Here is a 17350-nt window from a genome sequence, read left to right on the forward strand (position 1 = left end):
AGGTTAAATTATTATTATTATTATTATTATTATTATTATTATTATTATTATTATTATTATTATCAGGAAAGCATCGGTGTAAAGGACGTTTGTCACATCGCAGTTTCCGCCATGATCTCCACTATGTGACAAATAGGTGAGTTACTTCCTGAATGACTGTTTCTATGGAGACGGGCCAAGCACTGTGTCAAACATAGGAAAGCTGACCTCATGTTGGATACACTATCTAATGTTAGTTTAGTTTTAGACTAAACTTGCTTTTAACTTGCTTTGTTAATTTTTAAGAAACACTCTGGAGGCAGAGACATGTCACAAAGGTAAACGTCCCTGTAGCCTCTGCCGTTATTGCCAGCGGCTCCCGTAGTTTTGATTCAAATGTAACTTGAGTTAGCTAACTTAGCTAAGTTAGCTGGTGTCATGCAAATAACCCTAGCAGTGTTAAAGAAAAGCTGTACAGTGTGCTGTGCATAAAACGTAAAGAGTGTAAATACATTTTATAATACTAAGTTTGTAAATAAGTAACTTAGTACATTTGAAAGCCTGACTTCCAGTAATGACACTTGACTTAGTTAGGAAATGTTAAATTGGCTTAACGTTAACATTAACCGAAGTTAGCACCCGACAACACGACAGATAGCAATAACTTAGGCAACACGTTATAATAAATGTGAAGGTCTGTGACTAACAATATGGCAACAATAATGACAGGTGCCTACAGCTGAATGAATCTAGACCCCCCAGTAATTGTTAGCAAATGACTCCTGCTGGCTATATGACAGAGCTGCTCCACTGACTGATGCACAGTTCTGTCCTTCACCCTTTAAATTCCTAGCTTTGTTACCCTTAGCATTTGTAACGTATGACCTTTCTGAAACTTATTTATTAATACCACAATAGACACAAAAGGGAACAAAAAAGCACATCTTCCATCTTTGTGTTTATTTTATTGTTTTTCTATGAATAAGGTATCCTGCAAACATTGTGACACATATCTTCTTTACTATCACTCACCTACCATTAATTAAAGATACCATTTTCCCAGCCTGGCCTTCAGCTCATCATTGTTTGTACTGTTTCAGGGCATACAACCAGCTGTGGGCAGACGCCCAGTTAGAGTTGAGCCGTCTGCTAACTGAGGAACTGCCTGCTGAGCCCCCTCGCCCAGAAAAGGACAGAGTAGTGTTCTTCCAGCGCCTGGCCATGCTTTATGTGCGCTACATCCAAGTCTTCAGACATCTGGAGAAGGTGTATGACCAGGTGGTTCACCCTCAGAAGAGACGAGTTATTCGGGCCATTCTTGATGGTGTGATGGGGAGGGTGTTAGAGCTGAAGAATGAAATGGTGGAAAAAGAGTTTTCAGAGTATCACTACATGGATGATGTCCTTCATGACTTGAAACTTAAACCTGTGAGTAAAATTTTTCAGAGCAAGAATGATGAAATTGGATTAATGTAATGACCTGAACTAAATTATATGGCATGGGCTTTATCAGGGATGACCTTTTATAATGACATAACGCAATACCTAATTTCTTTCTTGTCACTCTAGGCAGACCTTGAGATCCCTATCCCTCACTATTTCGTCAGTGATCGCAGCAAAGAACTCCAAGAACGAAAGACGATGCTGACAGATATCCTTAAAATGGTGGTGGTTACTGAAAGGCCAGAAGTGAGTTGAAAAGTAGCCACATCTTAGTTAAAGCTTGTTTGTGCAGGACTTGATATTTTCTGACTTAATTTGTTAATTTCATTTATAATTTCTTTTTTTTTTACATACAAAAAACATATCAGGATAAAAGTTTAACCCTTAAACTCGAAAACAAAATTTTCATTTTTATTCATTGTCAATTGTTATATTTAATAAATCAATGACAAGCAGATTTCATTTCTCACAGCCTTTAATGGCCAAGGACATGAGTCAAGAGGAGGCCATTAAGATCATTCAAGTGGCGGAGAGGGCCCGCCAAGGACGCCTGAGGGCAAAGTTGAATGAAGAGAGCAGAAATATGAACAGGATGTACAGGACCAAGGACCCTGGATCAGCCAGCAATGAGTTGGCTGCGGTTTGCATTCAGAAGGTCCTCTGTTATCAACATAATCCTGCATGCCTCTTTCTTTTCCTGTTTCTTTGGCTTGTGTCATCTTTCATGCTGAAAGATTTGGTTGAATATGATTTGCAGGTGTGGAGGGGCTATATACAGAAGAAGAGGGCAAAGATCGCTCGTGACGAAGAAATGATTTTTTTGGGAATGGTGAGTAAAATTTGCCATCAATTTTGCTAATTGTCTTAAACTAAGAATATATCCATATAGTGTTACACAACCACCAGTACTACTAATTAAACTAATCTAAAAGCTGAATCATATGTATACTTTAAGACCTTATGTTATGTTTTGTCTTGCTTGAGATTAATTTAAGCATTGGATTTTTTTCTGTTAAAAAGGAGCAACTATTTCGAGAAAGCTGTGATATTTCCATGTCCCCTTTGATGAATTACTGTATTCATTTTTAATTATATACTTTTAACATATAAAGTATATTTGGTCACTCCCACGTTAGGCCATGAATCCAAAATACCAGGTGCCATGCCCTGCAGAAATCACTGCCCAGGCCAGTGAAGCTTGCACACGGATTAAACAGGAGGAGCATGACAGAGACTATCTGATGTCTTTAGAAGCTGTCACGAACCAACTACGAGATGTGGAGGGTCATGACATGAGCAAGACCATGAAAGACCAAATCCGACAGTGGTTCATTGAATGCCGGTAACAGAAGGGCTTGTTATGATTTTGTCATTTCAGTGGGGCATTCCACATTGAGTGGAATAATGTCACAATGAAATCTCTTCTGTTTTTCTTTCTTTAAAAAAAATAGTGATGCTACAGGGTCATTTCCAGACTACCCAGATGAAGATGATGGAGGCTCAGCCCTGATTTTTGCTGAAAAGGACCCTAAACAGGTAAAATACACCCTGAGACAAAAGATTCATTACTTATTTTAATATTAGTATTTTGCAGGATAAAGGATGTGTTTGGGGTGCACACATTTTTTTCAGTTAATGGAAGAAATTGCTGCAAAGGAAGAGGATGAATCCAACAACAAACCAAAAGGGAAAGAGGAGAAGAAGGAAAAGGGAAAAAGGGACAAGGGGAAGGATGCTGAGGAAGTAAGGGCTCACAGCTGTATTGATTTCTTTTTTATTGAATTAATATATGTCATTCTTTAAATGCTATTTTAAAGCTAATTTAAATGCTCTTTTAAAGCCTATTTAAATGAATATGAAAATGGAGTAAGCATGATTTCACTTTTTAAAACCATTCCTTGTCACCTGCAGCTAGGCAAAAATGCCGCACTCAGTGAACTAATGTAATTTTATTCCGAACCACAGGAAGAGGAGGCAGGGTTGAAGATGCTACCCTCGGCTTTTCTGTCAGACTTGGAATTGGGAAACAAAACTTTTGTAGGTATGTTTATATATATATAAAAAAGGGTAAAGATAGCCAAGTTTAACGTTAAAAGGGAACACATCTTGTCATGCTTAAAATGTATTATGAATTCCCTTGCTAACCAGTGTCCTCTGTTTCTGTTTTTTTGCATTACCATACAACTATCAGTGCAAAGTAATGTAATAGGTACTTATTAACATAAATAAAGCCTGAACTGAATGTTTGGCATCCTCAGATTTCTGGCAAACCCGCAGTGAGTCCAGAAACTTCAACCAGAGGCATGAGGTGGAGCTGATCAAGGAAGAAAAGAGGAAAGTCATTGAAGCAGAGATTCGAGTACAGGTGCTAGCTACATAATACGATAAAAGTATTACATATTTTAAACAACACTCTAGGAATAGAACAACCAAACTACCAGGAAATCGGGCACCAATGCTGTAACTTAGTGTCTCATTCATTGGTGTTTAAAACTGGTAACAGCACCACCTGTAGTTGATACACTGGTCTGTTCTGCTTGTATCAGGTAGATGAGCAGATGAGACAAGAGCTGGCTGAATGGAAGCTAGCTGTGGACAAAGACAAGGGTGGTAAAACCAAAGGAAATCCCAAGGTAGTAAGTGAAAGACAAATAACAATCCACACATTGTATATGTCATGTTTATGTACCTGGTTATTTTACTCCACAGAAGAAGAAAGGATCTAAGAGTGGGAAAAAGAAAAAAAAGGAGAAAGATTTGACATCTGATAGGTAAGGTCACACAGAGGATGCACTTTTAAAGTATATGATTTTAGGAACAAAATTATTGAAATTATTATTCATAAATTATATGAAGACAATACATTAGTCACTAGAAATGCTGGAGAAAACGATTACATTATTTATCCACGTCTACTAGGACTCTAGGGTCTCTGTGTCAGGAGCTGGTGGAACAGGGATTGTTGAAACAGGCAAATAATGTTAGGCTGCAGGATTACTTGGGTAAGAGTTTGTATTTTGTTTGTGTAAACTGGTGTGCCATCTTTCAGAACTCTTTGTGTTCTTAAGATCATAATTGAATATGAGCTTTTAACCTAATTGCAATCAGCCGGTAGACAGAGTACATAACTCTCAGCCAAGGAAGATGGAAACAATTTAGTGGTGATGTGCTGCCCTCTTCTGGTTTATGATTGCCAAAACACTGTGATCGCAATAAACAATTTCCTATTGGCACATTTTTTTTGTGTGGTAAAGAAATTGAGTTTAAACAGTGTAGATTAATAACTGGTTTTGGTCTAATATTTGTTCCCTCCTGTTCCTAGGGGACTATAGCTACCTTGGGACAACACTGAGGCAAAATGACATTGAGCCCATGCCATCATTGTCTGATGTGCGGCAGGTCTTATCTCTGTATGCAGTTTTACCACTAGGTATGAAAATTCTTCAATTCATATTTAAAATAAATATATCTGAAAATAATGTTTGTGGTTTGAAAATAAGGAGTGTGTTTTCTGTAGGCTCTCAGGTGGTACATGAGAAGGCTCCTCTGATAAAGGCCATCCTAATGGCTGGACCGGCAGGTGTAGGTAAGAAGATGTTGGTCCATGCAATCTGCCAGGAGGCGGGTGCCAACTTGTTTGATCTGTCTCCCCTGAACACGGCAGGAAAGTACCCAGGCAAGAGTGGCCTCGCCATGATGCTTCACATGGTGTTTAAGGTAACACACTGGTATGATGGTAGAAAAATCTAGTGCTGACCTACAAACCTCTTTAGAAATTGTTCTGCAAATAATGCAGACAGTGAATATTCTTCCACTGTGGTTTGTGGTATGTGTGGGCAGTATGTTGTCACGGTGTACCTAGTGCAGTTGGCTAAGTTCAGTATTTTGAACTTGGTGGAACACGAGGAAGTGCTTCTCGCAGGTATTTACATTTTGGTTTGGCCAGAAAGTGAAAATACAGCTCTTCATCGTCATCTTCGCACAGGTTGCAAGATTGCTGCAACCCTCTGTAATATGGATTGAGGACGCAGAAAAAATGTTCTACAAAAAAGTCCCCAAGGAAGAAAAAGAGGTATCTCTGAACAACATAAAAGCATTATCATGTTGTTTAAATGTTTCAGTTATGGATTTGCGTGGTAATTGAAACCGTTTTGTTTACAGTTGGATCCCAAACGCTTGAAGAAAGACTTGCCCAAGTCTCTCAAGTTAATTAAAGGGGAGGATCGCGTTCTGATAGTAGGAACGACTAAAGACCCACTAAGTGCTGATATCAAGTCACTGTGTAAAATGTACAGCAAAATAATCCTCATCCCGAGACCCGACTACGGCTCAAGATACAGTAAGAATAGACACACTGAGAAACCATTTTAATTTTTAATGTCATATTAATGATATCTTTGGTTGTTGATCTGAAAAATGAACTTTGACTGTTTACCTTCAGTCTTGTGGAAGCAACTGATCAAAAAGCAGGGAGGGAAGGTAACCAGGGCGCTGGACCTCAGCTCTCTTGCGAAGATATCTGATGGCTACACACCAGGTCACATGGTCCGGGTTATCCAGAGCGTTGTCACGAAGCGTCGCATCCTACAGCAGGCAAACAGACCGCTGACTGCTGCTGAGTTTGTCGCCCCATTAGCCAAGATTGACCCAGTGTTTCAGGAAGAAGAAGAGGCCCTTAAAGTATAGTGGATATGTCATATTTAGTTTTAATTGCATTTTCATGAGTGTAACTGATTTGGTGTAAATTGTAAATTAATTTTAATAATAGGATCATATTTGTATAGTTTATATTTCTTGATTAATTGTTTTTCTTTCCTGCTTATCACCAGAGCTGGTATGCGAAGACCCCCCTGGGAAAGAAGAGGATTAAAGCTGCCACAGGAAAGGAAGAAGAGGCACCAACTAAAGGCAAAGATGCAAAGAAGAAAGGGAAAAAATAAGTAGTTAAATGTAGTTAAATATTTATTGAAGCTTGTATGTAAATTGCCTTCTGATGGCTATCCCATTTACTCCCTACAAAATAAATAAATAAAATTAAGCTTTTTGTTGAGTGTTTTCTTTAAGTTAATTGTGGCTGCAGGTTACGTATTTGAGAATGCAACAGAAATGGTTAGCAGTGAAATGCTTACACTAGTGTTTGATGTTACAATGTTATAATGCCATATCACATTGAAAGCTTCTTCTGCCACAGGTCCCAAACGTCAAATAGGACTTTGTACAGCCTATAAGGGAGGGTGCTTACTCCTGTCTTGTTATTATAATATTAATATTAAGAGTTCTAAGTAGGATACAATGATAATTTTGTCCAAAGAACATAAATAGTTTTTCTCTTTTTGCTTTTACCTCTGCATTGTTTTCCATTTCAATGTTTTCTTCATGTTTAAACCTTGTAATCTGCTTCTGCATGTGATTATGTTTGGAGTTGATCCACTGGATGACTGATCCTTGTTGAAATATTTTCCTGAATATGCCGCCAACCGAACTACATACTCTACATAAATGAAATGATCTGAAATACATGGCCTAGCTGTAGTTATCAGACCCAAGGCCAACGCTGCCACATGCCAAGATTGTACGTTTATTTGCTTCAGCCATGGGCATCTAATGTTGTTCTACTGTACAGCTATAGCGACTGTGGCTCAGGAGGAAGAGTGAGTTGACCACTAATCACATGATTGGCAGTTCAATCCCCTGATCGGCAGTTCAATCCCCTGCTCTTCCAGGCTCCATGTGTATGTATGAATGTTAGTTAGACTAGAATGGTGCTGTAAAAATACTGAGCATTTACATAGCACATGGTTAGGATTTTTACATTTGGGATGTTGCTGACAGAAATTACATGCTAATATTATGATGTTGAACACAACACCTTGAGATGAGGCTCAGATGACTACTGTAGGCACATGTTGCGATAGACTATATGTGTTGAACATTTCTATATACCTCTATTATGATGGCTGTCAGGTGAAGAGGGTCTGGACCAGAGGAAATGTGACACACAGGAGGGGGAGAGTTCCCAAACACTGATCCAGAGGCTTAAGTGGAGTGTTCAGCTGTTTTGTCGAGTTCTAAAATTCACTCAACACATCCTCACATTGCCTTGGTTCCTTTAGCATTACTCTATTTATATCCTGTGCACCATTAATAGGATGCTACAGACAAGGTCCACATTTCAAGATCTGTTGGTTGTCTTTACTGTGGCAGGACCTATAGGACCTTTTGTTAGATTTTCTTTAATCAAATAAAATCATGTTCTGTTGAGGATACTTGAGCAAAAAGTATTATGGGGAACCTAAATGGACTCTTTGTCATTCCCTACTCCAATATCCAAAAAAGCTTTAAAAGTTTTGTAATGAATGGGTTGCTGGTGATCTGTAAAATGAGACTGGTTTGCTTCTGCAGGCCATCATTCCCCTCTCCGTGACGACAAGTTGTTTTCTATGCCCCACAGAGATTATCCTGTCGCGTTTCAGTGGACTTAGGAGTGGCACATGGAGCTGTCTGTCAAACTGAGGCAACCACAATGCTGGGTAGTGCTGGCTTTGTTCTGTCTTGCTGTCTGGATGAGGGAACCCCACACATGTCAACCTTATTGTTGTAATGCAAACAAACCTAGCCTAACATATTTTGGAGTAGGTGAAGGTAGAGGTGGGTGCAGTGGCATTTCCCAGCTATGTGGAATTAATGTCTGCATTGCATGGCTGCTGTGTTACTTTGAATGTTTTCTGTTTAGTGTGACTCTATCGAGAGCTCAAGCATCATGGCTAATGACTTAACTCTGATGCCAGTAAATGACCTCATAAGGGAATGCTGATCAGGATGTTATTTAAGAGAGGATATGTGTCTTAATATCGGTTAATCTTTTGTGACCTTTAAACTTCAGCAGTGGTGGAAACTACATGTGGAGATCCATGGACTTTGATCTCTAGGTTTTGCACACTGTTAGCTATGGGTCAGTATTGTAAAAAAAACACATGATTAAACCTCATCAGCCGTATAATGCACAGAATGCTGTACTACTGTACTTCTTTCTTGGAGCAGTCATTTTGGTGGAAGAGATCAACCTGGTAGTGAATTGTGTGATTGTGTATAAAACAACACATTCATGTGAAGACAGTACAAATTATGTAGACCACTCACCTACATCCTCATGCTACATGACGGTAAATTGACTTTAACTTACTGAGAGGCTTTCAAGTAATTTGCACCAAGCTTGCCTCTCACTCATTGATGCACACAAGAAAACCATCAAACACACAAAGCCTATTGTTACATTTTGATTGTTTTTCATAGTTCTATTGATGCTGGACATGAGTTGCCTCACATCATTGAAACCAAAGCTATCTTTGCCCTCATACTGACAGAAGGCTATTTTGGAGGTTAGTATGTGGGGAGAGATATGTCAGCTGTTCAGCACTACACTCCATCAAAGCAAGAGAAAAAGTGCTATAGGCTGTCTGCTTTGGGGACTGGGACACAGCCTGCAAACCTGGGCATGCTCTGCTTTGGCTAAACGTTTGTTGTTAATCTTAAAGGCTTTGGGAGAAACAAGACAGATATGTTGCCATGGTGGATGTTTTATCCAGTTTTTTTTTCAGGTGAAGGTGTTTTGCTTTTTGTCATCAGTGCAACAAGAGGGCATGCAAGGATTTATTCTATCTAGAAAACACCTGTCTAAGTTGAAGGTGGGTCGATCGCTGCATGTGATGTGATATGTTATTTTGGTAGTTTTTATAGTCATTACTGTTTTGTATACATTGATATAACCAAAGGACAATCACTATTGAAGCTGGTGTTTATGGAAAATTAGTTAAACACTGCACAGTTGTGTTAAGATAGTTTCATGAAAGGTTACTTAGGAATGTCTTAATGGGTGTATGTATCGTATTTCAATCACTGCTTTTTTGAGTTGCTCAACTTTTTTTTATTTCCATTGAATTTAGTTTTTTTGCGTGACATCTTGGAAAGGATTTTACAGGAGTCATAACTTAAGTATTCATAATAAGCTTCTTATTCTGGATGATGGTTGGCAAATTCATTGTTATTGTGTGACGCATTATGAAATGTCATTTTAGGTAAGCTGACCCCCCCCTCATAGAGCACACAGAAAACATAATGCCCCCGATGATAGTGGGAGGAGTCAGCCTCTGAAAAGTGTTTCATGATCTCAAATATCACATCAATCCGTTTAGTAATTGGCAGTTCTCATTTGGCCTCTCATTTGTTTTTTAAAGCTTCCCCTTCTTTTCAGTTCAGTGCATGCTATCTTATAAAGGTGGCAACGCAGCTGAGTCTATATTGGTGGTGCTGAGCTCAGCCAAGTGAAGTGACAGAGATTACTCTGGTTTTCATTACTGAGGACTGGCATGCCATCACAGGGATCAAACATGTGAGGGTGATGCCGTTTGTATCCAATGCAATGCAATACTATGTTGCCATTTTGGAAGTGGTGGTTTATATCATTATTAGTCTGAGAGGAATTTGTTTGGTATGTGTTGTGTAGTTTTCTCCAAAACAAGCACAGGGCATACATTGCAACATGTTATGTTATGTACCTGAAAGAAGCTGAATGGCAGTAAGTGTGAATGAGTTTTTATGGCAGAATATCAACGATACAGCTGAGTTATCTTCTGAGCCAGACCGTTGCCTGATGCATATGTTTTTTTACATCATATTATAGTTGTAGCCCTTCTGTGATAACCGAGAGAAGAGCAAGAGGCATGGGAGACAATATACCTGGAGGAATAGTAGCTGCTGCAAGTAAGTCCCCATCTCACACAAAGTTGTATGTTTCAGTGTAGTTTTCACAAATGCAAATAAGCTTTTGAGTCTCTAATGCTGTGTGTGTATGTTTGTGTGGTAGAGAACCGTCTGCAGGTGGTGAAGGGCTTGGAGGATGTTGAGATATCTGAGTGTGAGAGCTGCTCCTTCGAGGTTACCCTCAACCTGGCCTTTATTGAGGGTGTGTGGACCAGAGATGGGATGCAGCTCAAGTCCAAGCCCAACTGCCGCATCAGCACACATGGGAAGAAACACTCCCTCATACTGAATAGAGTGGCTTTGGGAGACGCAGGCCTCTTCTCTTTTCAAACCAATGGCATTCAGACCTCAGGCAGACTCACTGTCAGAGGTAAGTAGGTACAATGGGCTGTTTTACTTCTGTGGCCGCGGTATTTATTTGTCCATGTGACAACTGACACATCAGGTCAAATCCAGGTCAAAGCCAAGACCTGACCAGATCATAAAAATAAAATGATGGGATGAATTAATTAAAATATGACTGCAATCTTGTCTTACTGCAGTATAACAGGTAATAGCTTTATTCACTTAAATAAATGTAAATATCTGTTAATTTAATAATAATTTAATAATGCTGAATGATTAAATAAGTAATAATACATATCATATATAAGATAAAGAAAAACGAACATGTACATTGTGGAATATTCGTTTATCCAACATATTTTTTTAGCCATGTTTAGTGGCAGGTCTGTCTGTCTTTTGGCTCGCTGCCATGTCAGAAATGTCAAAATTTTGTACAGACATTCCCTCCTTGTGACTATTGTGATCCCCTGATCAGGGCATGCTCATAAACTAAATTAAGATGGTAAGCAGTATATCTGCTAAACATTAACATATTAGCATTATCATTGTAAGCATATTAGCGGGCTGATGTGACCACTTAATTCAAACAAATGCACTCAAAGAGCCCTTAGCATGCCTGTAGACTCTTAACAGTTTTGAACAGCTACATCAGATCCTCATCACCTTTATGAATGAACAAACAACACTCAAACACTTTGACAACCAGATTCCGTTTGGTTGGTTGCTTTAACTGAATTTACAAGCTTGTTTTGGTTATCTTTTGCCAGCTAAAGACATCCACATAGTGAAGGAGCTGGAGGATGTTGACACAATGGAGCGTCAACCTGTGAATTTCCTGTGTGAGGTCAACCAAGTGGATGTGGAAGGCCGGTGGTACAGAGATGACTGCCGAATTCGTCCTGGGGACAACGTCAAGATCAGACACCAGGGTAAGAGACAAACCAAAACAATGTTTTTGCAGAAACTAAAGCCTAAAGAGTATATATATATATATATATATATATATATATACATGCTTGCTTTATAGTGTATTTTACTTTGTGAAGAAGCTGTGTTTGAGTGGTCATAGAGGTTTTACCAGGCAGTTTGTAGGTGTAAAAATATTTAGTGCATTACAGTGCATTTTGCTTTGATCTGACTGCAGGTAAAACTCATTCCCTGTTCTTCAAGTCTGTCAGGCCAGAGCATGCTGGAGAGATCAGATTCACAGCAGAGCGAGTCTCATCCTATGCAACTCTCACAGTAAAAGGTGAGCTAGCAGACTGTGTCATGATATTACATGAATTTGTGGACAGAACGATGTCTGTCCCCATTTGGTCACTTAAGGCTAACAGCCTGTTCCTGCCGTCTTCAGAGCTCCCAGTTCAAATAGTGCGTCCTCTGAGGGTCAAGATAGCCATGTATCGACACCGGGGTCTGCTGGAGTGCCAGGTGTCACGGCCTAATGCTCAGGTCAGGTGGTACAAAAACAGGAAAGAGCTCCTGCCCAGCAAGAAGTACCAACTAATCAGCCAAGACATCTACAGGCAGCTGACCATCGATGACATCTGCTCTTCAGATGAGGACACCTACACCTGTGATGCAGGAGATGACAAGACCTCTTGTCAGCTTCTGGTGGAGGGTGAGAATCATATCAGTCACAATGTTAAGTGTGTAGCAGTGTTTCTAATGTGCAAACTAAACAACCAAGAGTGTTCTTTGTGATGTTTTAAGTCAGGAGTGTCAGTAGTGATAATGTGTATTACGACTGTGCATGCAGAACAGGCTATCAGCATAGTACGGGGGATGAGCTCAGTGGAGGTGATGGAGCCAGAGCCAGCGCTATTCCAAGTGGAGACCAGCCTGAAATCAGGGAGGCCCCCCCGGTGGACCCTGAACGGTGAGGTACTGGATCCCAGTGCAGCAGTGAACATCGACAGGGAGGGCACCGTCCACAGCCTCTGTCTCACCTCCACAGAAAGCTCCATGACTGGTCCCGTGCTCTTTGTAGCTGGCAAGAGTCGTTCCACTGCTCAGCTTACTGTCAAGGGTGAGTTGCCGGATACCAGTAAAAATGTAAAAGTCATTAGGAATTACTAACTAATAACTTCTCCTATGAAGACATTTTATATGTTAGTATTTAAGTGTTTTAGAATAATAAACACTAATATCTGCTTATTTTGGGTTATTTGGAATTTATACATGTCCATGCATGTCTTTATTTATTCATATTGCCATGAATTACACATTTATGTACGTATTGCTGCATTGCTACAGCAAGGAGCATCTCTGAGCATTGAAACATAAGTTGCATGGCTTTAGCAGTCAGGATAGAACTGAACATATAGCTCAGTAAAATGCCTTCAAAATAGTTTTGCAGTCAGTTTGGATTATCTCAAAAGGCCATGTTTCAAAGCAGGCTCTGAACTGTAAGTGCCTGCTCTCAGTGTTAGCCCTGCAATCTGCAATGGTCCAGGGAACAGGGGAATGGAACAGGGGAATGGAACAGGTGACAAAAGGGCCAGGAACGAGCCAGGGTGGGTGGAGGGAGGTTCAGAAGAGGGATACAGGTGTAAGTTTACTAGGAGCAAGGCGCGGAGCAGGAAACCTTAGGCAGATGGCCTGAGGGCTGTTCTGGAGAGGGGCAGGCGCCCTCAGGCAGGCCGAACTGAAGGCAGGACAGAGGGGGAGTGAACCATAGCTCGAGACCTGGGGCGGGCGGTATGTGGATAGTTCTAAAGCCTGGTTGTGGAGAGAATTGTCTTTTCCATGAGTGAATACAAACAGCCTGCGCTTTAAGGAGTTCTTAATGGCAGAATGTAATCCCTCAAGAGTGGAGGATCACTCTCTAAAGGTCCTTCAGTAACAAATTAATGTCTGCTAGGTCCATAATTTGGTCTGATTGTACTGTTATGACTGTGAAGTGAAAACACAGGAAACAGGGATTTGAACGTAGAATGCACACACTAAAGCTGAGCAGGTTCAGTTTCAGTGTTTATTTTACATTAGTGAGAGTAACTTACTAAAATAATGAAGCAGGCAGTACATGGAATAAACAAATCCATAGATCAAGAAGAACTAAAATAAAAAAAAATAAAATAAAATAAAACATGAAATCCAAAAGTAATCCAAAACACAACAGAATAATCCACAGAAACATATGTGAAACATACGTAAAACAGCGAACCGACAACAGCTGAAGAAAAGACAGAGACTTAAGAATACAAGAGGGAAGTGACAAAATGAGGCACAGGTGGAACACATTAGGTAAACGAGACATGTACAAGCAATCAAACTAAGGATACAAAGACAGTAAAAGTTCAGACGAGACAGCAGAAACAGAAAAGTTCAAAATAAAACAGGAAATACAACACAACAAAACCCAAACCACAACACTATATGCTTTGCATGATCCTGAAAAGGATGAATTGGGTAAAGTGAATACATTTATAATTTGTTTGTCTCAGTGTCTCATAAAGCAACTTTCCATCTCTCCCATCTAGAGCGACCTCTTCAGGTTGCCCACCACTTGAACGATGTAGAGGTGAAGGAGAACAGCTCTGTGACTCTGAGTTGTGAGTTTGCACCCTCTCCCAGGGTGGTGCGGTGGTTTAAAGGTCGCACAGCTCTGAAAACTTCAAACAAGTACAGCATGAAGAGGGAAGGGAAACGGGCAGAGCTGACTGTTCATGGCTTGACGGGGATGGATGCAGGACAGTACCGCTGCATGGCTGGGGGTGCACAGAGCACAGCGCATGTTAAGGTAGAAGGTAGGTTAAACATGGTTTTGGGAAAATTGAAGAGTGTGGTACAGTATTAACACTCTTTGTATTGGATATTGATGATTTTCTGTTTTTTATTATACTACCTCTTTTTGTTCAGTTGATGATTGACATAACTTATTTCCCCCTTTTACTGTAGTGCGAACACTGAAATTGGTTAAACACCTTGAGCCGGTGGAAATTGAGGAGGATGGCATTGCCACATTCTCATGTGAGCTCAACTATGTGGTCGCCAATGTGGAGTGGCTCCTCAACAATGTTCGCTTCTATTCCAATGCCATCAACAGGATCCAGCACATGGGCACTATGCACAGCCTCACAATCAAGAAGCTGCGCCCACAGGAGAGCAGGGTCACCTTCAAAGCAGGCCTTCTCTCTGAGATAACCACCTTAAAGGTCAAAGGTCAGCTAAGGGAATAAATGAAGTGTATGACCAGGTGTTCTTCTGATACTTAAATTTCTATTTATTCATTTCTGAGAAACATGCACACTATGAATGATATTCTTGACTCCAGAGCGCCCGGCAGTGTTCCTGAGGTCTCTGGAGGATGCAGTAGGAGAAGAAAAAGGAGAAGTCTGCCTGCAGTGTGAAATTTCCAAAGAGACAGTGACCCCTGTTTGGAGGAAGGATGGTATGGTCCTGACGGCTGATGATAAACACGAATTGCTCCAGTTTGGGAAGTCCATGGCATTGATCGTCCATTCCCTGAGCAAGGACGACGCAGGAGAGTACACCTGCGACCTGGGCACCAGCCAAACCAAGGCTAAAGTTACTGTACATGGTGAGTGGTAGGAACAAAGTTGTTGGTTATTTGGGAAGAGCTCTACACATTGAAAATCAAATCTTTACAGGAAGCTGTCTGTCTTCTGACAACAGTGCCACAAAACGATTGATAGAATGATATAATAACTTTTGAAGCATTTTTAATTGTGAACTTGAGGTAACATTTTTCTTAAAACTGACAATGAGGCATTCTGTCATTCTTTTGTTCATGACATTCTGTAAGTGTTTGTCTGTATTGGTACTCTGTAGCTAAGATATATTTACTGTTATAAGTCTGCTTTGATATTATATTCATCCCCAGACCTACACATCACTATTGTTCAGCGAATGAAGACAATATCTGTCCAGGAAGGTGAAAGCTGCACTTTTGATTGTCACCTCTCTCATGACCTCGATGATGAGCCTTCCTGGACCATCAATGGCCAAGTGGTGGTCACCAATAGCCGTATCCAGGTTGTCAACAATGGCCACAAGTATAAGATGACCATTAGAGATGCTATACTGACAGACGCTGGAGACGTGGTCTTCACAATTAAAGACTTAAGCTGTAGGACCATGCTCTTTGTTAAAGGTGAATACTTATATTAAATAATCAGCACGGTTTTATCCATGTTTGTGTATGTGGGTATACCTGTCTCTGTATCTTTAATTTTGAAATATGCTATTTGGTAGATGCATTTACAAAAAAAGCCTGAATGTGAGTGAATGCATTTCCCCTCCTTTAGAGAAGCCAGTGCACATCTTCAGGGATCTGTTGAATGTCAAGGCAGTGCCAGGTGAAGATGCAGAGCTGAGCTGTGAGATCACCAAACCAGAAGTCACCATCCGTTGGCTGAAAAATGGCCATTTGATTCGGCCGAGCCCTAAATATGAGATGAGTGTGGAGAAGAACCTGGCGCGATTGGTGATCAAGAATACCACCATCAGAGACTCTGGAGAGTACTGCTGTGAGGCCGAAGGCGTTGCCTCGCGTGCCAAGCTGGAGATCAGAGGTAGGTGAGGGAATTCAAGATGAATGTTAGATGATGACTATTAACAATACAATGTCTGGTTCTTGACTGTGGAGCATAGCAAATCGATGCTGCTCAGTGTTGTGTCCTGTTTTGTAATGTGGATGGGTGATTGCAGTACTAAATGTAAAGCTTGACTCAGTTTTCTAAACTTGATTATTTCTTTTAGAACTCCAGCACACATTTGCAAGGGAGTTAAGAGACATGCGAGCAGAGGAAAAGGGTAAAGTGACCCTTGAGTGTGAGACCAAGCGGCCAGCCAAGCGGGTGACCTGGCTAAAGGGCATGCTTGAGCTGAGGTCTGGTAGGAAGTATGTGATCAGGCAGAAGGGTGAGGTGCTGTCCCTGACCATCACCTGTCTGGAGAAATCGGACGCAGATATTTACGTGTGTGATGTCGGTACCATGCAGAGCCGGGCACAGTTGACTGTGCAGGGTGAGGCCATTGTGATATAATATATTACATGTGAGCCACATCAGGATGGCTCTTTATATTAACTGTCATTTGAGTTGTAGGAGAAATTCTTGGATATGTTATTCCCTTTAACTGAGTAATAAATTGACTTACAAAGTAAATACTCAACAAAAGTACAGAGCTGAGCATTTATGAATTAGAAATATGTTATATTACTGTAACCCTCCATAATTTTTTGCACATGTTAAATAAGAATGGCCCAATTATACACAAATACTAGGCTACTCACTGTCCATTAAAATCTTTATTTCAAGGACCTCAATAGAAACGGAATTTCAATATATTATTAAACAGATACTGCATGAGAGCAAAATAGTGTCTTACTGTTATTATAAATGATAGGCTAAAATCCTCTGCCAAAATGACTCAAGGTTTATCATTATTGAATGTAAGGATGTTGATTAAGGCTTTTAGTACTTACTGTTAATGACGTTGATGGGATTTTTTATACGTTTCTCTCAGGTCAGAAGGTGTCTATCCTGGATGAATTAGAGGATGTTGAGTGTCTGGAGGGCGACACAGTAACATTCAGGTGTCGAATTTTTCCCAGCGACTACATGGGGGTCAAGTGGTATCTGGATGAGACTTTGCTGTACACCAATAAGCTCAATGAGATCCAGATGGTGCCTGGAGGCTACCACACCCTCACATTTAGACAGCTTGCCCGCAAAGACACTGGCACTATCTCGTTTTCAGCAGGGGACAAAAGATCATACGCCTCACTGTTGGTTAGAGGTGAGGCTTTAATCTGACAGAGAGTTTGTATTTGTATTTTTATGTCACATTTCATATG

At 40.4% G+C, this 17350-nt stretch overlaps 2 protein-coding genes across 2 annotated transcripts in view; both read left to right on the plus strand.

The window, feature by feature from the left end:
• The first annotated feature begins 172 nt into the window (after nt 1–172).
• Nucleotides 173–6460, plus strand: zgc:153738 (uncharacterized protein LOC558115 homolog). The gene is made up of 19 exons (XM_038715840.1): nt 173–317; nt 1080–1407; nt 1549–1668; nt 1895–2077; nt 2180–2251; nt 2559–2764; nt 2874–2958; nt 3055–3165; nt 3388–3463; nt 3681–3787; nt 3969–4055; nt 4132–4193; nt 4342–4424; nt 4745–4852; nt 4940–5139; nt 5408–5494; nt 5584–5761; nt 5864–6102; nt 6252–6460. Exons 1-19 carry the CDS (start codon nt 307–309, stop codon nt 6360–6362), a joined length of 2454 nt encoding a protein of 817 aa, XP_038571768.1. The 5' UTR covers nt 173–306; the 3' UTR covers nt 6363–6460.
• Nucleotides 6461–8886: 2426 nt separating this feature from the next.
• Nucleotides 8887–17350, plus strand: part of obscna (obscurin, cytoskeletal calmodulin and titin-interacting RhoGEF a) — a 42848-nt gene continuing 34384 nt past the window's right edge. The window contains exons 1-14 of the mRNA XM_038715843.1: nt 8887–9107; nt 10103–10182; nt 10286–10552; nt 11295–11456; nt 11672–11776; nt 11882–12148; nt 12287–12556; nt 14010–14276; nt 14428–14691; nt 14804–15070; nt 15374–15643; nt 15798–16064; nt 16252–16518; nt 17020–17292. Of these exons, the coding sequence (XP_038571771.1) occupies nt 10143–10182; nt 10286–10552; nt 11295–11456; nt 11672–11776; nt 11882–12148; nt 12287–12556; nt 14010–14276; nt 14428–14691; nt 14804–15070; nt 15374–15643; nt 15798–16064; nt 16252–16518; nt 17020–17292 (2986 nt within the window). The 5' untranslated portion in view covers nt 8887–9107; nt 10103–10142. The remainder of the gene's footprint in view (nt 9108–10102; nt 10183–10285; nt 10553–11294; nt 11457–11671; nt 11777–11881; nt 12149–12286; nt 12557–14009; nt 14277–14427; nt 14692–14803; nt 15071–15373; nt 15644–15797; nt 16065–16251; nt 16519–17019; nt 17293–17350) is intronic.

This window comes from Micropterus salmoides, unplaced genomic scaffold (genome assembly GCF_014851395.1).
Source record: "Micropterus salmoides isolate LMB-PRFRI ecotype aquatic unplaced genomic scaffold, ASM1485139v1 Ms_hic_scaffold_13, whole genome shotgun sequence".
NCBI lineage: Eukaryota > Metazoa > Chordata > Actinopteri > Centrarchiformes > Centrarchidae > Micropterus > Micropterus salmoides.